General features: G+C 52.3%; 1 protein-coding gene across 1 annotated transcript; it reads right to left on the reverse strand.

Moving 5' to 3' along the window:
• Window positions 1-146: 146 nt before the first annotated feature.
• Window positions 147-8,764, reverse strand: JPH4 (junctophilin 4). The gene is given in 6 exon segments (XM_059708311.1): window positions 147-1,835; window positions 2,766-3,298; window positions 3,626-3,744; window positions 6,859-7,630; window positions 8,382-8,752; window positions 8,754-8,764. Coding segments are annotated over 6 exon segments (1,890 nt in total). The 3' UTR covers window positions 147-1,751.
• Between the last annotated feature and the right edge of the window lie 11,730 nt (window positions 8,765-20,494).

The raw sequence follows: 20,494 nt of genomic DNA on the forward strand, positions 1-20,494 counted from the left end.
TCTTGGGTACTCTGACCTCAGGCTTTGGAGTTTAGGGGAAGAACTCTCAACGACAGAGAAGCCTTGAGACGGCTGGCAGGCCTGAGGTTCCGCAGGAGGGCTCCACGCGGGGATCCTCGGAGAGCTTAGGTTTGAAAACATCGCACCCCAAAGGAGATGACAGTCCCCCCTTTTTTGAACTTTTTTATTAATATATTTTTTTTTTTGTTAAATTTCTTTGTATTTTTTTTTCCTGCAAGACTTGGTGTTGGCGGCACTGTTGTAGTTTAACTTCAATCCCAAATTCCATGAAATAGAAATCAGAAGTAAAGGCTGAGAGGGGAGGAAGGAAGGTGGCAGGCCAAGGAGTAAACAGAGTTTGACTAGAAAAAAAGAAGAGTGTGTGTGTGTGTGTGTGTGTGTGTGTGTGTGTGTGTGTGTGTGGTGGGCATTCCCAGGCAAGGCCATTCCTTGAGGGAGGGGTTTGGCAGGCAGCTTGCCTCTGCCTCATGCAGGGGAGGGAGGAAAGATCCCCTGGGGACCTTACAGTCCCCTCTTCCTAGGGCTTCCTGCCCCCAGGGGAAAAGTTAGTACCAGGGATCAGCCACAACCTCAAACAGGGCTCTCCGCCCACCTCTGCCCTGCCTGGAAAGTGTATGACACATTGGCTTCCAGTGATCCCCTTTTTCTGTTTACCCATTTCACAAGATTCTGATATGATGCAGGAAGAGATATAACCCACTTAGAGATTAAGCTTGCCACAACTTTCACTGCCCTGTGAGTTCCTGTCAACTAACTGGTCGGGTTCCATTCCCCAAAACTGCCTCCCCCAACACAACTGCCAGAGTTGGGGAGTGGCGTCCTTGTTCAAGTGCCTCTAACCCTCTGCAGGAGGAATGTCTTCTTCAGGCCCCTTAGAAATTTAATCAAAGGCCACAAGTGAGTCCAGACCAACCAAATAAATTCTTAGGGGAGAGAGAAGGGTGGGAGAGGTCAGTGGGTGGACTTGGCTGCATTGGGCTCTTTCTTTCCTTTACACATTGCTCTTGACATGCCACCCTAGGGGGTTGGATGAGGGGCTGGCAGTTGAGGAAAGAAAGTGGGAGATGCTAAGAGTCTTCCCTCTTCATTTCCCTTCATAACTCTTTTTCAGGGAAGGATGGGATTAGGGAAGAACCTATCTCAGTGCTTGGAGGGGAGATAGGATCCTCCAAAGTCAGAGATGGTGACTGTACCTCCTCCAGCTTTTTCACTAGGCCTCAGAGGGGCAACAGGGCCCTGGGTTAGGGAGCCACGGAGCTTGACCAGTGCCTTGACCAGTGTAGTCACTCCTCCATTTTCTTCCTCCTTTCCACTCACCTTCCAGGAGACTCCTCAGGACACCAAAACCCCACCCTCATCCAAGTTCAGGTCTAAAGAAAAGATGGGCAGGGTGTGGGGCAATGGTCTGACTTAGATATGTGTGTCTCAGAGAAGAGAGCAACTCTGAGCAAGAAAAGCCCTTCATATGTAAACAATCTAGAGAAAGAAAGAGTTGGGGTGCGAAAGGGAGCGAGGAAGACAGAGACAGATCCAGAATAAATGAGAGAATCTGAAAGGAGAGCAGGAAAGGAAAAGCAAGAGACAAAACCAAAGGGAAACAGAAAAGGGAAGGGAGAAGAGAAAAAAGAAAGGAGAAAACAGAAGCAGGAGGAGGAGAAGAAAAAAAAAAAAGGCAGATCAAAGGAGTGAAGAGGCAGCAACCGAAGCCAGAATTAGGCCAGGCAGGAGCCTTAGGTGAGGAGCTGGGAGAACAGGAACGCCAGGCTGAGGTCCAGGAGGGCCACGGCTCCCACCACCAGAGGGTTGGCAGCTCCCTAGAGAGACAGGGAAAATGCAGGCTTAGTCCCTGAGCACCAGGTCCAGTGACAGGTCCCACCTTCCTGCCCTGGCCAAGGTGGCAAAGCAGAAGGATCCCAGACACCTCTCCTTAGAGGCCAGAGCATGGGGATCACCAACTTTTGTCTTGGATTACAAAACACTCCTCTTCTCCCAGCCAGGGCCCCACCTTCCCTCTGGCTCCTTTAAGTCAGGAATAACCCTCCCTCCCTCCTCCTTCCACTCTACTCCCACCAGCATGTCACATGGCCCAGGCAGAAGGTGTCTGGCCTTAGTAGCATACATTGGCAGCAGCAGCTGGTACTGCAGTAAAGCAGAAAGGGATGAGGATGTGGTTGCTAGGAAACAGAAGGCCTGGAGTCCAATCAGAGCAGAGGGTTCTGGGGAAACTCCACCCCTCCTAGTTTTCTGCCTTCTTTCCTATTTCCCTTCTTCCCAGAAGAGGGAGGGAGAATTGGGGTAGGGAGGGAACAAACTTTTCCTTTTTTATTTCTGGGCACCAAAGAGAGAAAGTGTGGAGGTGGGGTGGGGGTGGAGTAGGAAACTGGGAGCTGGAAATGACATGGAAGGAGAACAGGGAAAGACGTTCTGGCTCCACCGTTAATTATTCATTGGTAACCTTGGGCTAGTTACTTTAAGTGCTCTGTGACTCAGTTTCCCTTTCTGTCAAAAGAGGGAGTTGGACATGAAGGTCTCTAAGGTTTCTGCCAGCTCTCACGTTTTTCAATATTTTTGAGGGAGGATATGGTGTAAGGCTGGGCAGGCACAGAGAAAGCTGAATCCAAATCAGAATCCTCCGGGATCAGAGGGAAGACTGGCAAGGAGGAGAGGCAAGGCTTTGCGGAGAAGAGGGGCAGAGAGGAGTGAGACTCAGAGGGCACAAGGCGGGGTGAAGGTGTCTGTCTCACCGGCTGGGCTGGCCTCTCGGTGGCAGCTGGCTCCTCACGCTCTTCCATCCGGCAGCCAGCTTCAGGACCCCTTGAGGAGGGGCCCCTCAGGACTGGTGTGGCCAGGGGCCCAGGCTCTGAGGCCCCTAGGGTCCTTATGAGGGGCAGGGGCTCTTCATCTTCCCCCTCCTCCTCGCGAAGACTTCCGGAACTGTCACTGCAGCGTCCAAGGAGTGGGGAACCGTCTCGGGGTCCTGGGCCCTGGATCCCAGCCTCATCCTCGGCCTCATAGCCAGCTAGTTCCTCTGCCCGCTCACCCGGGCCCCCCCACTCCTCAGGCCAAGTTTTAGGGCTGGAGAAGGGACCCCGGTCCCCTCCAGGAGGCAGTGGGTTCCGGCAGGCTGGGGGTCGCCAGGGTTGGCGGCAGGAGGCAGGACTGCTGGGCAGTTCCGGGGAGCCCTCTGAGGGGGTCAGTCCGTTCTCGTACACCCCAGGGCTGTCCTCATCCAAGGGCTCTGTGTCGGAACCTTCTGAGTCCTGCCTGGGTCTGCGGCCTGGGGCAGGGACAGCTAAGGGTCAGAGGGGCTAGCCTGCCTGGGACCGCAAAAGCTACTGCTTTATCCCTCCAACCGGACACCTCTCAGGACTTTGGTATCCCCAAACTTACAGCCAGTCATCGCAAGACCCAACTCCTTGTCCCTATTACCCTGTTTCATCAATTCTCAGTTCTATTCCCTACCCTGCCACCCTCTGTCCTCTCAAACCCTCCTATCTTGGCTTTCCCATCCCCAGCCTCCTGTGGGCATTCCCTTCCCCTTCCCCCCAACCCACCGCCCAGCTCCCCAGGGGGCCCACCCCCGCCCCAGCTGCCCATGCCTCACCTGGGGCCTCTAACATGGGTTGCAGGTCCTGGGCTATCAGTTTGGCCATTCGAGCAGCCTCCACAGCCTTCTCAGCAACGCTGCTGGCTGCTACTGCCTTGAGAAGGGCGTCTGCTGCCCTGTCAGGTTCCAGGGACAGGGTTTTAGCAGATCTGCTCAGACGTTCCAGCCCCCAGCCCAGTCCCCACCACAGCACATCCCCTGTCCCGCAGGGCAGCGGCCCTTTGGTTTCCTCTCCTAGACCTGGGCTGTGCCTGCTGTCCTCACACTCTCCTGGTCCTCTCACACCCTTCCACCGTCACATCCTGTAGTGACACTTCCCTTCTTCAAGCTACAGGCCAGGCCAGGCCCTCCCCTGCTGCCCTCAACCCTGTTACAGTATTCCATTCCTGCCCCGCTCCCTTCCTACTAAGAATGGAGACCTTACTCTTTTCGCACATCCCTCTGCAGTCCCACCGGCTTGGTGCTTATGAGCTAGGCCTGCCTGCCCTCTTCACTGTTGGCCCCTCCTGTTGTTATCAACTCCTCTCACCCTCCCTGGGATCACACGGCTTTTTGTGGGGTCCAGGATGTTTTTCTGTACCTCAGCTCTGCCCTTCTGATAGCGTTGCCCTCCCCCGACCTAGCCCTTACTCTAAGCCAGTGGTCGCCAACCTTTCGGACCTCACCAACCACCAGTGGTCCGTGGACCACCGGTTGGCGACCGCTGCTCTAAGCCACCCTCTCCCCGTGTTAGGAGCCTTTGCCTCCCTCCCCCACCGCCGCCGCTAGCCCTTACTGAATCCTGCCTCTCTTTGCAGATTTCCCGACATGAGAATCTCACATCTTGCTTTTCCTCAGCCTCTTCATTTATTACATTGCTCTCTGCTTCCTCACTGCCACCACCCCTGCCCCATCTCATCCTTTCTGAACTCTGGAAGTGGAGTAAGGGTGGGTCCCCCCTTTTGCTATTATCTATTCTCTCCCCCTGCCAACAGGCATGCTTTCTCACCACTGGGACATCCTACCTTCTGGGTAAGCTCCTGGTCTCCCTTCTACAGACCGCCTCCCATCCTGCCCTGCTCCTTAGGGACAGGTTACCGTGAAGCATTATCAATCCTTTCCCTGCTGTTGTTTCCCAGTTCTCTCTCTGATAGCAGACACTTTTTAAAATTTTCTCTTCCCTTTCACCCTCTGTTGTTAATGGTAGATGCCTTGTAATCATTAAATTAGTTCTGTAATTCTGACTGATATACTTGCCACGGGTTTGAATGGATCAAGGCCCATGATTCCCTCTGGCCCCAGGCCCCTTTAATCTGGCCTAGGGAGACAGTCTAAGTATGGGGGTAGGGAGAAGGAGGGTGGTGTCCACTGCAGACTTAGGTCCACCTGCTCTGCCTATACCTTGGAAAATATGGTCAGCCTCCTCCCATCAAACCTGGTGGGTCAAGGACCGTAAGAGCCTGCTTGGAGGGACCTCAGATAATGCTATTTTTCCATCTTAGGGCTTTCAGACTCTATATGACCAGTCCTTTCCTAAAACTGAGCTGGTCTTAGGGTTTAGGGCAGGGGATGAGGATCCTAGTCTTGAGATACATTGAGTTCTGTTGGTGGTAAAAAACAAACAAACAAACAAACAAACAAAAACCTGACAATACTGACTATGTTTTTGAGTGGGGAGGGTGTGGATGATCAAGTCCAGGCAGTAGACCCAGTCTGTGCTTAGGCATCAGGCCAGGCTCAGGCTACCTGGCAAAGGCATTTGCTGCTAAGGCTCTGCTGTTTCCATGGCAGCTCACAGCCAATCAGGTTTGCCAGGCCTGTTGCTGGGGAGACCAACCAGCCTCCTCCCACTGCTTGATCTTCCAGCTATTGAGATCCATTTGTTTTCCCTGCACATGCCCACTCCCCATCTAGCCTAAAGTGCTCCCTGGTGCTCTGCCTTCCCCCTCCCCTGGCTTAAGGCCCTGGACTCGAACCTTCCAGATGCTGACACATGTATACAGATAGACATTCTCTGGCTCAGGCATCTGGTGTGGATATGACATGTACACACACATCCCTTGTCACCCATTATACAAATCCACTGAAGTATATTTAGACATATCTTGATCTCTGATCCTCTGAATCAGTCTCAATATTAAACAAAATCCTTCAGCTGTGCCCTCCCCTTTAAATAAAATCTAATATAAAAAATTCATATGTGTGAGTTGCATAAGTCAGGGGCCTGTGGATTTCATTACAAATGAATGTTTGGCTCTCTTTAGATCTGGGCTACCTACTCCAGGCATCACAAGTCATCTGTAGCTATTAAACCTGTAAAACATGGCTAACCTGAATTGAAATGATCTGTTACAGGTGTAAAATACATACTAGATGTCGAAGATTTAGTAAAAAAAAAAAAAAAAAAAAAAAAAAAAAAAGGAGGGGATGTAAAATATCTCATTTATAATTACATATTGACCACGGTTTCAAGGGGCAATATTTTGGATGTATTGGTTTAAATAAAAACATATTATTCAAGTGCACCTAATCTGTTTCTTTTTCTTTTTTCATATGGTTACTAGAAGATTTAAAATCATGTATTTGCCTTACATTATACCAGACAGCTCTGCTTTAAATAACAAGGTTCCTGAGGGATGAAAATGTAATCTGATTTGCAGAAAAAAAATTTCATTTACCAGCAAGTCTCCTCCCTCCAAATCTTTATCAGTGGGTAAAGAACAGGAGGCAGAGGAGGCAAAGCTGAGAGGCACTTGGAAAATACGGTCCTTTTAGGTGGATAAGTCAGCCCAAGGCCCCAGGGCTGAAATGCTATGGGCCTGTGGGCAGGCTGAACTGTGGTTAGGAACGCGGCTCTATCTCCTTGCCCAGGGCTGCTGCTCCCCGCCTGAGGCTTGAAGGCTAGATTAGGTGCAAGGGGAGGAAGACTAGTGGTATATCTGAGTTCTAAGAGGTTTCTGGGCCTGCACAAGGCAGTGCTGGTTGCTAATCCCACACACTATGACACATGTCCCCACAAAAGACACTGAGACACACTCACATTCTAACACGGCTTCCCTCAAATACCCAGCCACCCACAGTTACACCTACATCCACCTGTAGCAGCGCTACAACTGCCTGGCCCTAGGCCTGCCCTCCCCACTAGCCCGAGGCCGCGTGTCTGGGTCCTCCTTTAGGCACCAACCCCCTCCCCTGTCCCCAGGGTACCTTCTCCCCTTAGCCCAGCTTTGGCCTCTGCACCCGATGCCCACCTGGCAGCGGCAATCTCCTGGCGCTGGCGGGCAGCACTCACTGCTCGACGGGCGCCCTCGACGGCCCGGTCCACCTTCTCCTTGACTTTGCCCCGCCGAAGGGCCAGAGGCAGGAGGCTGCGCACGCGCCCCCCGTGCACCAGCCTGTTGCGCTTGTACTTGCCCTCTTCACGCGAGCCGTCGGGGCGGGTGGTGCGCCCGTAGCCGTGCCGCCGGTTGCCCAGCCACTCGCCCTCGTAGCGAAGCCCGTTGGAGCGTTGGCTCACGCCGTAGCCGCTGCGCCGGTCTGCGCGCCATTCGCCCGCATACACCTCAGTGGCCGAGCCCTCGATGAGGGCGGGCGGCGCTGGGGCCAGGGACCCGCTGGCCTCAGAGCCCGGGGGCCCTGTACTGCCCACCTCGCTGCTCACCTCGCTACGCAGGGAGCCTCGCTTGCTGCCCAAGGAGCTGCGGCGCCCGCCCGCGCGGAGCCCGCTAAGCAGCAGCGAGCGGCGGAAGAAGCCGCCGGCCACGGGGGTGCGCTTGCGGGAGGACGCGCGGTCAGCGTCCCCCGGCCCGGCTAGCACGAAGCCGCCTCGAGAGCCGGAGGCCGGGCTGCCTCCCTCGTCGCCGAGCAGGGGCAGGGGCGGGGGCGGCGTCGGGGGGTCGCTGTGGCCGGAGTCCAGAGAGGTGCGGCGGGGTGAGCGCAGCAGCGCCGCCTGATGGTAGGGTACGCTCTGGCGCACCCCGTAGCCGTGGCGCTTCCCGGCCTGCCACTGGCCCTGGTAGGTGCCTGCGGGCGGGGCAGGAGGGGGAGAAAGAATCAGGACCTGCTGCTCCTTGGACCCCAGGCCCCCAGCACCCCCGGAAGCCTTAGCGTGGAAGCCAGCGAAGGGCATAGGGCTGGGGACAGGCCAGGTTGGGTCGGAAGGTGTGGGAAAGCCACAAGCAGCAGAGGCGTGAATTTGGGCAGTGTAGGTAGATGAGGGAGAAGGAGAGGCGCAGGCAGGCTGTGGCGTGTGGAGGACAGACAGTCGGAGGGTGTAAGGGACAGGCTGACGGAGTGTATGAGGCAGCCATGTGACAAGCAAACAGGCCGAGGAGGGGCAAGCTGAGCGAGGAAATGCGAGGGGACAGGCCGAGCAGAGGTGTTAGGGACAGGTAGGTGGAGAGGGGAGGTGCGGAGGGACCGGCAGAGAGGAGAGTCAGGGGCTGGCAGGTGGGGTGTGTGAGGGTCGAGTAGACGCAGGGGGGAGGGGGAGAGCGAGGAACAGGTAGACTGGGGAGAGGGAAAAGCAGGCAGGGGGCTGACAAACGAGTAAGGCGTGTGCCATCGGGGGAGGAGCGGGCAGAGAGATGGGCGCAGGAGTGCATGTCGATGGGGATGGGGATGGGGATGGGGATGGGGATGGGGATGGGGATGGGGATGGGGATGGGGAAAGAGCAGGGCATGGTGGGGGAGCTATGGCAGGGAAAGGCATACGCGGGCCAGCCCGACTGGGAGGCGCGGACGAGCAGACAGACAGCAGGGGCCGGGCCCGCACCTCCGTCGGAGTAGGTCTCGGTGCCGTAGCCGTCCTGGAAGCCGTCCTTCCAGAGCCCTGCGTAGCGCAGGCCGGACGCGCTCTCCCACACGCCGCTGCGCCCCTTCAGCCCGCCCAGCCACTCGCCGCGGTACGTCCAGCGGCTCTTGCGCTCCACGCCCAGCCCTTCACGCTTGCCCTGCTGCCAGTGGCCCTGGTAGCTGTGTCCGCCGGGCCCCGTGAAGACGCCCAGTGACTCGAAGCCGTGCGCCCAGCAGCCGCTGTACTCGCCCTGGGCGCCGGGCCCGGTGCACACGCCGTAGCCATGTGCCCGCCCCGCCTCCCAGCCCCCCACGTAGCAGCCCCCGTCGTCAAAGTCGAACTTGCCCCCGGGGGACATGCATGTAGTTGGCGCGGCCTCAGCCCCCCGGCGGCTCAGCGCATCCTGGGGCTGGAGAGCCGGCTGGGGGCCTGGGAGCCGGGCGAGGCCTGGGGGCGGGGGCAGTTAGACTGGGGCCGGGCGGGGGGGGCCCAGCGCGGGCTGGCAGGGCCGGACCCTCATCCTGAGTGGCTGCGGAGAAAGAGGGGGGGGGGGGGGAGAGGTGGTGAGCGAGGCCCCTCCTCTTTGCCCGCGGCTCCTTGGCCCAGTGGCTCGGGGGCATTAGCACCGCCCCCAACCCCCCACCTTCGGTAGCATCTTACAGCAGCTCTAAGCGTTGGAGGCACGGGGGCTCCCTCGCCTCTCTATTCTTGTAGAGGACCCCTCCCATGACTTTGGGTCCCAACCCCAAGCGGGAGTCCTACTTCTCCGATCTAGATCCCCAACGTGTCCAGTGTGGATGGCAGTTTTGGGGAGGAGGGTCCTGAGAGGGGGCTGGGCAGAGTCTGAGGCCATACGCTTTCTTGGCTGCTGTCAGGATCTATCTGTCTCGTTCTCTAGCTTCCCAGGAAAGGGGGAAATGTAGCGGAGGAGATCTGAGCAAGGTGGGCAGAGGGTTTGGTGGGGGAAAGGATAGGGATGGGGAGGCTCTGCGGGGCAGACGCGAGGGTGGGGGTGGGCAGGCAGGCAGGAGGGAGTGGGTAGGTTACTCACCATGTGGGCTGGGGCTCAGGCTGCCTCCCAGGCACGGCGTCCATGGCTGGATACCTCCACTCCGACCTCGCCGGGGCAAACCAAGCCCCCTCCCCTCCGGAGCGGCTGCTCCAACCCAGAGAGCAAAGGTGGGGGAGCCCGGCTGGAAGACCAGGCGGGGTGTGTGTGTGTGTGTGGGGGGGGGGGACGGGTGAGGTAGTGGCGAGGGAAGGGGGGAGAACAGTGTAGGGGGAAAATTCTGCCTCGGATGGAGATAGGGAAGAGGAGCTGGGTGGGAAGGGAGAGGGGGCTACGAAGAAGGGGTGTTTTTATGTTTTTTTCTTCTTATGGTTGGGAGAGGGAAAAAATATCAAAATTCCGATTCCATCCCAGCACAAATCAATGTTTGCTCCATCCCAGCATCACGGGGGAGGCTGGGCCAGGCAGATTTAAAGGGGCAGGGAGAAGAGAGGCGAGGGGAGGGTGGGGAGAGGGGACAGAAGAAGAGACAGTGGCGACGACAGCGGTGGTAGGAGATGCACAGGCAGAAGAGGATGGCTGCCTGATAAACCTGCCGCGAGGAGGGGGCAGGTAGACCGTAGATTGAATGAGAGGCACAGAGACCCCCACGGTGGGAAAACCCCCTGGGATTCTGGCAGGCGGTGGGGCGAGGCCGAGGGGAGGGGAGAGGAGTAAGGGGGAGGAGACTAGCTGGAGATGGGGAGGCTGGGGGGAGGCCGAAGCCTGGCGGGGGAGGAGAGATGCTGGCAAGGCTCGGAGAGGGCCAGAGGAATAGAGAGAGAGCGGGGCAGGGGTGAGAGCTGACGAGGGAGATACTGGCGGAGAGAGGAAGGGAGGGAGACCCGTTCTGGGGCTGGTGAAGGATGGCAAGGAGGAGAGAAGCGGGGGAGGAGAAGGAGGAGGGAGAAAAAGAAAAAATTACATATATATATATATATATATATATATATATATATATATATAGAGAGAGAGAGAGAGAGAGAGAGAGAGAGAGAGAGAGAGAGAGAAGGGCTGTGAAGGGAGAGGGAAAGCGCTGCAGGGAAGGGCGGTGGGGCAGCATAGAACCCAGCAGGAAGGGCCTGAGCAGAGGCTGGAGGGCCGGCAGCGGTGGTGTGGGGCTCTGGGGAGAAGGCTGAACCCGCCAGCTGCTTGGACTGAAGCCAGGAAGCCGCGGATGTCTGTGTCCACCAAGTCCACTGTCCTCCCTAAGAAACCACTGCGGGGGCCAGGGGGCTCCCCACAGCACTTGCTGGGGAAACTTGAAATGGGGCCCTGCCAGGAGGCCTGGCTCCACCAGTGCTTTTCCAGCCCTCGGCGTCCTTCACCCCCACCAGCTCTTTCTCGTGGGCAGTCCCTCCGAAGGGGGAGGGCTGGCGTGAGAGAGTATTGTTTTTGCATGGGGAGCAGGGCCACGCTGGGTGGTGCCTTGAAGGTACTGGGGCTTCAGAGTCTTTTCGCAAACCTAGAGGCAAAGGCACGAAGGCATGTTTGGGGGGGCCCTTTCTGACGCGAGGTCCCCTGCAGCCTACGACCCTCCCTGACCACTTTCCAGAGGGGTGGTGCATCGTGGGCCTCACTGTTCACAGCTGGAATAGGCACATGCTGTCTTCCCTGCCCCCTGGCTGCCCCTAAGCATCTAGGAAGAGGACACTGTCCAGTCACACCCAACCGCATACATAGTCAAGCGCACTCAATTGCCTTTATTTTCATACAAGGTCACCCCGTTTTACAGAGAAGAGAACTGAGGCCCAGAGGGGGAAGTCACTCACCGGAGGTCACACAGCAGAGGTGGCAGAGCTAGGATCAGAACACTAGGCCTCAGACCTTTTCAGTCCCATAATCCCTCCCAGAATTCTGTGTGCTCGAGAACCTCCCTGGATTCAGGAGCTCCATTTTTAATACTTTGGTAAAATAAAGAGCATGAGGTTTGGAACCAACAGGGTTTTCCCTTACATTTGTTTTCCTAAAGGTGGATATGAGGCTGGAGAAACGTACATTTCAAGCCTCTAGGGCAGTGGTTCTCAACCTTCCTAATGCCGCGACCCTTTAATACAGTTCCTCATGTTGTGGTGACCCCCAATGTCATTGTTATAAATTGAACATAATTAAAGCATAGTGATTAATCACAAAACAATATGTAATTATGTGTTTTCCGATGGTCTTAGGCGACCCCTGTGAAAGGGTCGTTCGACCCCCAAAGGGGTCGCGACTCACAGGTTGAGAACCGCTGCTCTAGGGCTGGGACTACATCTTAGTGCTGAGTGTGAAACAAGGCAGCTATGGGTCCATTTGGCCTTCTTTCCTCCCTCCCTCCCTCCCTCCCTCCCTCCCTCCCTCCCTCCCTCCCTCCCTCCTTCCTTCCTTCCTTCCTTCCTTCCTTCCTTCCTTCCTTCCTTCCTTCCTTCCTTCCTCAAACATTGACGCAGTTTACTGTGTACCAGGCACATAGCCAGGAGCTAGAAAGATACAGTGGTGAATGCTGGTGCTTGCTTTCAAGGAGTTTACTATCTAGTAGAGAAGGCAGACAACTAACAAGCAATTCTAATGCAGTTAGTGCTGTGATGGGTTCAAGGGCCGGAAATAGGGCACAGGGATGCAACCTAACTTAGGCTGGCTCCTCAGGGCAAGAGGCATTTAAGATGAATCCGAGGGCATTCTGGGGCAGGCCAAGCTGCTTCACATCACTTCCCCCTAGGTATTCAAGCCTTCCTTCTTCACACAGTGCCTTGTCTTGTCCAGCCCTTAATATTCTGCTTTTTCCAATAACAGGGAAAACAAAGAAAAAAAATAGGACCAGTCTATGGGCCTGATGAGACCTGTGCCTTTTAAAAAATATTTATATTTGTATTGATATCACAGAGAGGAATGGAGAGGGATAGAGAGAAGCACTGATGAGAAACAGCAATCGACTGCCTGCTGCACACCCCCCACTGGAGATGAAGCCTGCAACCAAAGTATATGCCCTTGACCAGAATCGAACTGGGGCCCTTCAGTCACAGGGCCTATGCTCTATCCACTGAGCCAAACCGGTTAGGTGTGCCCTGCTCTTCAGGCCGGAAGGGTGGCAGGGTAAGTGGAAGGTGGGAGTGACGCCTTGTTGGTAGAGTAACTCTGCAGTGAATTATCAACTCCAAATCAAGGTGTGGGGTCTGATGAATCCCTGAATAGGTAACTGACAGAACTATGTTGGAACTTGTGGAGCACACAGTCCCAGCCCCCCATATCCCCCTGAGGAAGGTAGCCTTTCAGCTCCTCTTTAATGTGTTCCTATAGGTCCTATAATCTCTCCTCCGTTGTCTCCTTCTCCGTCTCCTTCTCCTTCTCCTCCTTCTCCTCCCCACCTCCCCCTCCCCCTCCCCCTCCTCCCCCTCCTCCTCCTCCTCCTTTTATTTTGTTAATCCTCATCCGAAGATTATTTTTAAAGACAGTGGAAGGGAGGGGGAGAGACAGAGAGAGAGAGAGAAACATTGATGTGAGAGACATCGATTGGTTGCCTCCCACACACACCCTAACCGGGCCTGGGGATTGAGCCTGCAACAGAGGTACGTGCCCTTGACCAGGCCAATGCTCTATCCACTGAGCAGAACTGGCTAGGGCTTCTTGTTTTAAATCCTCACCTGAGGATATGTTTTTATTGATTTTTAGAGGGGGGGCGGAGAGAGAGAGGGCGAGAGAGAGAGAGAGAGAGAGAGAGAGAGAGAGAGAGAGAGAGAGAGAGAAAGAAACACGGATTGGTTGATTCCTGTATGTGGCCCGACCAGGGATCAAACTCACAACCCATTGGGGTACAAGCCGACACTCCAACCAACCTAGCCACCCAACCAGGGCTATAATCTCTTCTTTTTGGGCAGAACCTTTCTTTTTCTGAGAGCATATTGGTTTGTTTCGCTACAATTTACCAATGCCCAGGGGTCATAGAAAAGGTAGGCAACATTAAATGGAGCAGCTCTGTGCTTGGAGCCAGGCACTGTGTGCGGCACTCCACCTACATTCCTTCGCTCAGTCCTCACAACAAAACTAAGCTGGGCTTTCAAAGATGGCCACACCTATGCCTGAGCACTGTCTGAGCTGCAGTTTGTATACTTTTTAAAAAATATATTTTATTGATTTTTTACAAAGAGGAAGGGAGAGGGATAGAGAGTTAGAAACATCAATCAGCTGCCTCCTGCACACCCCCCTACTGGGGATGTGCCCCCAACCAAGGTACATGCCCTTGACCGGAATTGAACCTGGGACCCTTGAGTCCCCAGGCTGATGCTCTAGCCACTGAGCCAAACCGGTTAGGGCCAGCTTGTATACTTTTAAGCGGGAACACTAAAAGCTCCTCCAGAGTTTATTGTGAGGATTGAAATGCTCATGTGAGAGTATATGTGGGATAATAGATGGCGGGGGTGGTGGGGGGGAGCAGTTAACCACTCAGTATAGTGCCTGCCTAGTGCATAGTAAATGCCCAGTAAATGGTGGCATGAAAAGTATGATGGCATTATGCCAGTTTTATAGTTGAGGAATCTGAGACCTAGAAGCTAGTTAATTTGCTCAGTGTTGCACAGCTAATATATGTCAGTCTTTGGTGTTGAATATATCAGATTCCTACGTTAGTATTACTTCAACAAACGCAACTTATTGAGTCTATTTATAAAAGTAAAATGCTCATTGTAGAATTAGGAAAATAAAGCACAATATTAAGAATAAAAATCACCCATAGACTCACTGCATAAAAAAACACTTTAGTGTGTTCTCAAATAGTCTTCACTTTTATGTACTTTTTATTTAACACAATTAGTTAAATGTTGCATATACAATTGGTATCCTACTTATTCACTTTGCATTACACTGTAAGCATTTTTCTGACATTAAAACATCCTTGAATTTTTAAACAACTACATAATATTCCACTATTTGGATGCAGCATAATTCGTTTAACCATTCTAGCATAGCACTTTTATACCATTGGCACAGTTTTTGCTATTAAAAAATTGATGTCTTTTATACAAATCTTTGCATATCTGATGCTTTCCTTTAAAAAATGTTTTATCATGGAAATTTCAAACATATGCCAGAGTAGATAAAATAATAGAACAAAGAACTCCCATGTACCCATTCCCTAGCTTCAGCAATGATCACTTTTGGCTAATGTTTTCTCTTCTGCCATTTATTTCAAATTCCAGGTACGACACTCTTTCAGTCTACTGATATCTTGAAGTTGGATTCTTAACAGCAGAATTACTGGGTCAGAGGATAGAAACACTTTGTAAGATTTTGGATTTACTTTGCTAGAATCACTTCCAGAATTGGGTGTACAAATTTGCACTCTCACCAATGTGCGGAGAGTGCTGGTCTTACTGAGTTCTGACCTGCCTTTTATTATTTATTTTATTTTTTAATATTTTTATTGATTTCAGAGAGGAAGGGAGAGGGAGAGGGAGACAGAAACATCAATGATGAGAGAGAATCACTGATTGGCTGCCTCCTGCACACCCCACACTGGGGACTGAGCCCGAAACATAGGCATGTGCCCTGACTGTGACCTGGTTTGATGCTCAACCACTGAGCCACGCTGGCTGAGCTTAATTTTTATTTAAAAAAATTAAACATTTTTAAAATTACAGTTGACATACAACATTAGTTTTAGGTGTACAGCATAGTATGTAACTTCTGAAGGGATGTCCCAATAAGTCTAGTATCCATCTGACAGCAAACACAGCTACTACAATGTTATTGACTATATTTCCTGTGCTGCACTTTTTACCACCCTGACCTGCACTGATCTTCAGTTGTAACAACAATACACACACACACACACACACACACACACACACACCCCTTTTGCCAACTTGACAGGTTAAAAAAAAATGCTTTCTCATGTACATGCGGTTGATTGATTGCTGCACTTATATTGAAAAGGCATCTGGTGACTGCAGTGGAGTGAACCCTCCTGAAGGACCCCTGGCAAACATGCTGTACCTCCTGGGGACCGTAGCGGGACCTGTGCGGGTGGGAGTTCATCTTCCTGTTGGGCTGGGACTAGCTGGCTTCCGCTTGACTGTAGAGCAGGGAGGAGCTTGGGAAGATCTCTCGCCTCATCCCATGGGCAGCCACCAGGGGTCAGGATGGGCCAGAGATCCAGATGGTAGGAGAGAGGGTAAGAATGGCTAGCAGCCAGACACTCCATTTCCTCTGTCTGGCCACTGCTGACTGGACACAGCTCCCCTCCGCTCATCAGATCATGATTCCAGAATGTTCTGATGGCTATCCTTCCCTGCCCCACCCCGGTTCTTCACTGCTTCCAGGTTTGGCTTGCTGAAAAGGGAAAGGGCGTTTGGAAACTCGGTTCCGCTTTTTTCGCTATACTTTCTGTGGAACTAGGTCCACTGTGGAGCAGGGGTTTTGTTGTTGTTGTTAATCCTCACCCGAGGATATTTTTTCCATTGATTTTTAAAAAAATATTTTTATTGAGAGAGGAAGGGAGAGGGAGAGAGAGGTAGAAACATCAATGATGAGAGAGAATCATTGATCGGCTGCCTCCTGCACGCCCCCTACTGGGGATCGAGCCCCCAACCGGGCATGTGCCCTTGATCACAATTGAACCTGGGACCCTTCATTCTGCATGCTGATGTCCACTGAGCCAAACTGGGTAGGGCTTTTCCATTGATTTTTAGAGAGAGTGGAAGGGAGGGGGAGAGACAGAGACAGAGAGAAACATCAATGTGAAAGAGACACATGGATTGGTTGCCTCCCGCTTGCATTCCTGACCAGGGCTGAGGATTGAGCCTGCAACGGAGGTATGTGCCCTTGACCAGAATCGAATCTGAGACCCTTCATTCTGCAGGCTGACACTCCAACCAATGAGCCAAACTAGGGCAGGAACAGGGATTTTTAACCTGAGGTTCATGGACTGAGGGACCCAAAGATGGGCCTTAGGAACTGTGAATCCTCAGAAAATGTAGCATGGATATCCATTCTCCACCCACCGTCCCCACCGCAGGACAATAGCTTTGTGAGATTCTGAAAGCGGTGGGTATTCATGACCCTGAAAGTTCAGCATCTTCTGATGCCCCCTACTCCCTCCTAAGTCTACTTGCTTATGGAGGCTGGTGATTGAAACAGGGTGGTTTGGGGGTTAGGCTAAGGGGTTGGGCCTTCTGCATCATCCAATGGAGGTGAGAGAAAGAGCCCGGATGCTTCCTGGGGTGGGGAAATACTCTAACCACCCAGGCAGCCATGAGGCTGTGCTAGATTTGGGTGCGCACTGAGGTACCCTGCCTCACACAGATGAGCTTATTTGTGTGCTTGAAAGGACTGGCGCAGGGAGCAGAAGATCAGAGGATCAGGGAAAGAGAGGCTGATTCCAGGCCAGTGGTCTAGGAGCCCATACCTTTGGGCCGTGGGTGACGGCAGGGGTAAGATGCTCAAGAGGTAGAGACCCCCGCCAGGTTACTTTCGATGAGGGCACTGCTGTAAGTCTATTTTATCACAACTTGCTCTAAGTCATAGCCCCTGTGCACATGTGGGTGGGAGGTGGGGTTAGGACCCCGAGATTCTCCAAGCAGTGCAGGCTGGCCCCACAGCAGAGAGTGGAGCTGGGGCTTGGAGAGGCTGAGAGTCAAGGCCAGAGTCGTCCAGAACATCAGATATGAAGAGACAAATCTGTTCCATCTCACAAAAACGGTTTGTATCTGTACAAAAAGATTACCGGAGGACACAGCAAATTGCGGTCATTACCCACACCCCTGTTTGGAAGCTGCTGGTCAAGACCTAGTGGTTAAGCCACAGTTATGGGATGTATGTGAATACAGGACATCCAGCTTTATGCTTCTCCATTTCTGATGTTTACTCTGGACGTAGTAGCTCACCCATTTTATTCTCCAGGGAGGAATCTCACCTCTTGCAGCTGCAATTGCTAATTATCACAGAGCTTCCTTATTAAAGGGGAAATTAGCATGTGTTAAAGACAGATTAACATCAAGTTGACTGTGCCTGATGAAAACAGAAAAATTGAAAAAATATTTTAAAAGTGACATCTTAGAAAAAAAACAGAAATGACAGTTCAAAATTCTGTGTGCCGCCCTAGCTGGTTTGGCTCAGTGGATAGAGCATCAGCCTGAGGACTGAAGGGTCTTGGGTTTGATTCCTGTCAAGGGCACATGCCAGGGTTGCTTGATCCCCGGTAGGGAGTGTGCAGGAGGCAGCCAATCAATGATTCTCTCTTATCATTGATGTTTCTATCTCTCTTTCCCTCTCCCTTCCTCTCTGAAATCAATAAAAAAAAATTAAAAACATTTTTTGAGAGGAAGATAAACAACCCAATCAAAAAATGGGCAACTGACCTAAGTAGATACTTTTTGAAAGAGGACATAAGGAAGGCCAAGAGACATATGAAAACATGCTCAAAGTCACTAATCATCTGAGAGATGCAAATCAAAACGACAATAAGGTACCATCTCACACCTGTCAGAATGGCTATCATCAACAATTCAACAAATGCCGAAACCGGTTTGGCTCAGTGGATAGAGCGTCTGCCTGCGGACTGAAAGGTCCCAGGTTCGATTCCGGTCAAGGGCATGTACCTGGGTTGCGGGCATATCCCCAGTGGGAGATGTGCAGGAGGCAGCTGATCGATGTTTCTCTCTCATCGATGTTTCTAACTCTCTATCTCTCTCCCTTCCTCTCTGTAAAAAATCAATAAAATATATTTAAAAAACAAACAAAAAACAAACAAACAAACAAACAAACAAACAAAAAACAATTCAACAAATGACAAATGCTGGCAAGGATGTGGAGAAAAAGGAACCTTCGTGCACTGCTGGTGAGAATGCAGACTGGTGCAGCCACTGTGGAGAACAGTATGGTTTCCTCAAAAAACTTCCATTTGACCCAGTGATCCCACTTCTAGGAATATATCCCAAGAAACTAGAAACACCAATCAGAAAGGATACATGCACCCCTATGTTCATAGCGGCACAATTTACAATAGCTAAGATTTGGAAACAGCCTAAGTGCCCATCAGCAAATGAGTGGATTAAAAACCTGTGGTACATCTACACAATGGAATACTAAGCTGCTGTAAAAAGGAACTCCTACCATTTGCAACAGCATGGATGGAGCTGGAGAGCATTATGCTAAGCGAAATAAGCCAGTCAGAGAAAGATAAATATCACATGATCTCATTTGTGGGTTATAATGAACAACATAAACTGATGAACAGAAACAGATCCAGAGATAGAGAAGCATTGATCAGGCTGTCAAACCTCAGAGGGAAGACAGGGGAGGGTGGGGGGAAGGGGGAGAGATCAACCAAAGGACTTGTGTGCATGCATATAAGCATAACCAATGGACACAGACGCCAGGGGGTGAGGGCATGAATGGGAGTGGGGTCGGGGTGGGAGAATGGGGGGATAAGGACACATATGTAATATCTTAATCAATAAAGAAAATTAAAAAAAAATTCTGTGTGCCAAGAAAAAATGCAGGGAGATTTGTGTATCTGTAAAATTTATTTTCAGGTAAAGAGGCTTTTCCCTCTGCCCCAGGGAGCCAGCAGGTGCTCCACCCTCTCCCTCACCCCTGTGCTATGCCTCCTTCCAGACATGGCAACACAGACTCACTGCTGTTTACACTCCAGGTCCTCCTGGGCAAGGCTGCTCTTGGTAACCATAGAGACCAGAACCTGTCCCTGCACAATGCTAGGTGGAGAAAGAAGGGCGTTCACACCATGAGGTTAGCCCCTCATGGGCTGTGTTTGCACATTTGCCTGTCCAATCTATTACTGGATCGTAGCTTTCCAACAACCCTGGAATAGGTGGTGGTGGTGAGACATAGAGAAGTTGAGGTCAATTCCTCCTTGCAGTGAAGACTGAGCAGCCAACATGTGCCTGCTCGTAGTGTGGGACAAGCACAGGGAAGCTTTACCCTGACACCTTCACACAGCTGGTAGTTCCCAGCTGAGGCCTGAACCGTGGTACCTCCTGGCACCTCCCCCTCCCTGGCTACACACTGAACACCCCCTGTCCCCGCAGGGGCAGGTGCAGCTGGTATCTACCTGTCAACACTGGGTTGCTTCACAATGACACTGACTAGGTGACCCCAGAAGAGGGCAACACTAGGTCCTGGATATTTTGTTTTACAGATTAAATGGGATATAACAGTAATAACTGACTTTCATTGAAGGCTTACTATGTACCAAGCCCTGTGCTACGTTCTGTATTTGCAGTGTCTCTATCTCTCTCTTTTTTAAATGTTTTTGTTGATTTCAGAGAGGAAGGGAAAGGGAGAGAGAGATAGAAACATCAATGATGAGAGAGAATCAACAAACAGCTGCCTCCTGCACGCTCCCTACTGGGGATTGAGCCCCAAACCTGGGCAGGTGCCCTGACCCTGATTAGAACAGTGACCTCCTGGCTCATGCGTCGACACCCAACCATTGAACCACACTGGCTAGCTGCAGTGTCTCTCTTAATCCTCACAATAGCCCTATGAGGTAAGCATCATTGTCTGCATTTTACAGATGGGAACACTGTGCACTGAAATGGTTGGTACCAACGTCCCAGATTAGTGGTTCTCACACTTTAGCACACTGGCGAGTCACCTGGAGAGCTGATCCAATATCCTGTGCAGGACCTCACCTCCAGAGTGAGACTCTGAAGTCGGGGCTGGGGCCCAGGAATTCGCGTTTCTGTAAATTCCCAGGCAAGGCTGCTGCTACTGGACCACGGGCCACACTTTGAGAACCACTGCCCGAGGCCACACAGCTACTAAGTGAAGAGTTATGTCTTTAGAGCAATTCATTTGGTCCCTAAAGCCTATATATTTTTTGAACTACAGCACATATTGCCTCAATACAGACTTCTCCATGGAGAGTCCCTGAACCCTGTCCTTGGAGGGGGTGAGCTGGGTGAGGTGGGCAGCCAGCCTCTCTCTATGCACCCAAATCACACCCATAGCTTGCTCCCCATCAGGAAAGACTTGTCCCAGCCTCCCAGCTCCCTTTCCTTGTGGCTCTGTCACCCTGTCAGGAATATTTGCCAAACAGCACCATTCCACC

Source organism: Myotis daubentonii, chromosome 1 (assembly GCF_963259705.1).
Source record: "Myotis daubentonii chromosome 1, mMyoDau2.1, whole genome shotgun sequence".
Lineage (NCBI taxonomy): Eukaryota > Metazoa > Chordata > Mammalia > Chiroptera > Vespertilionidae > Myotis > Myotis daubentonii.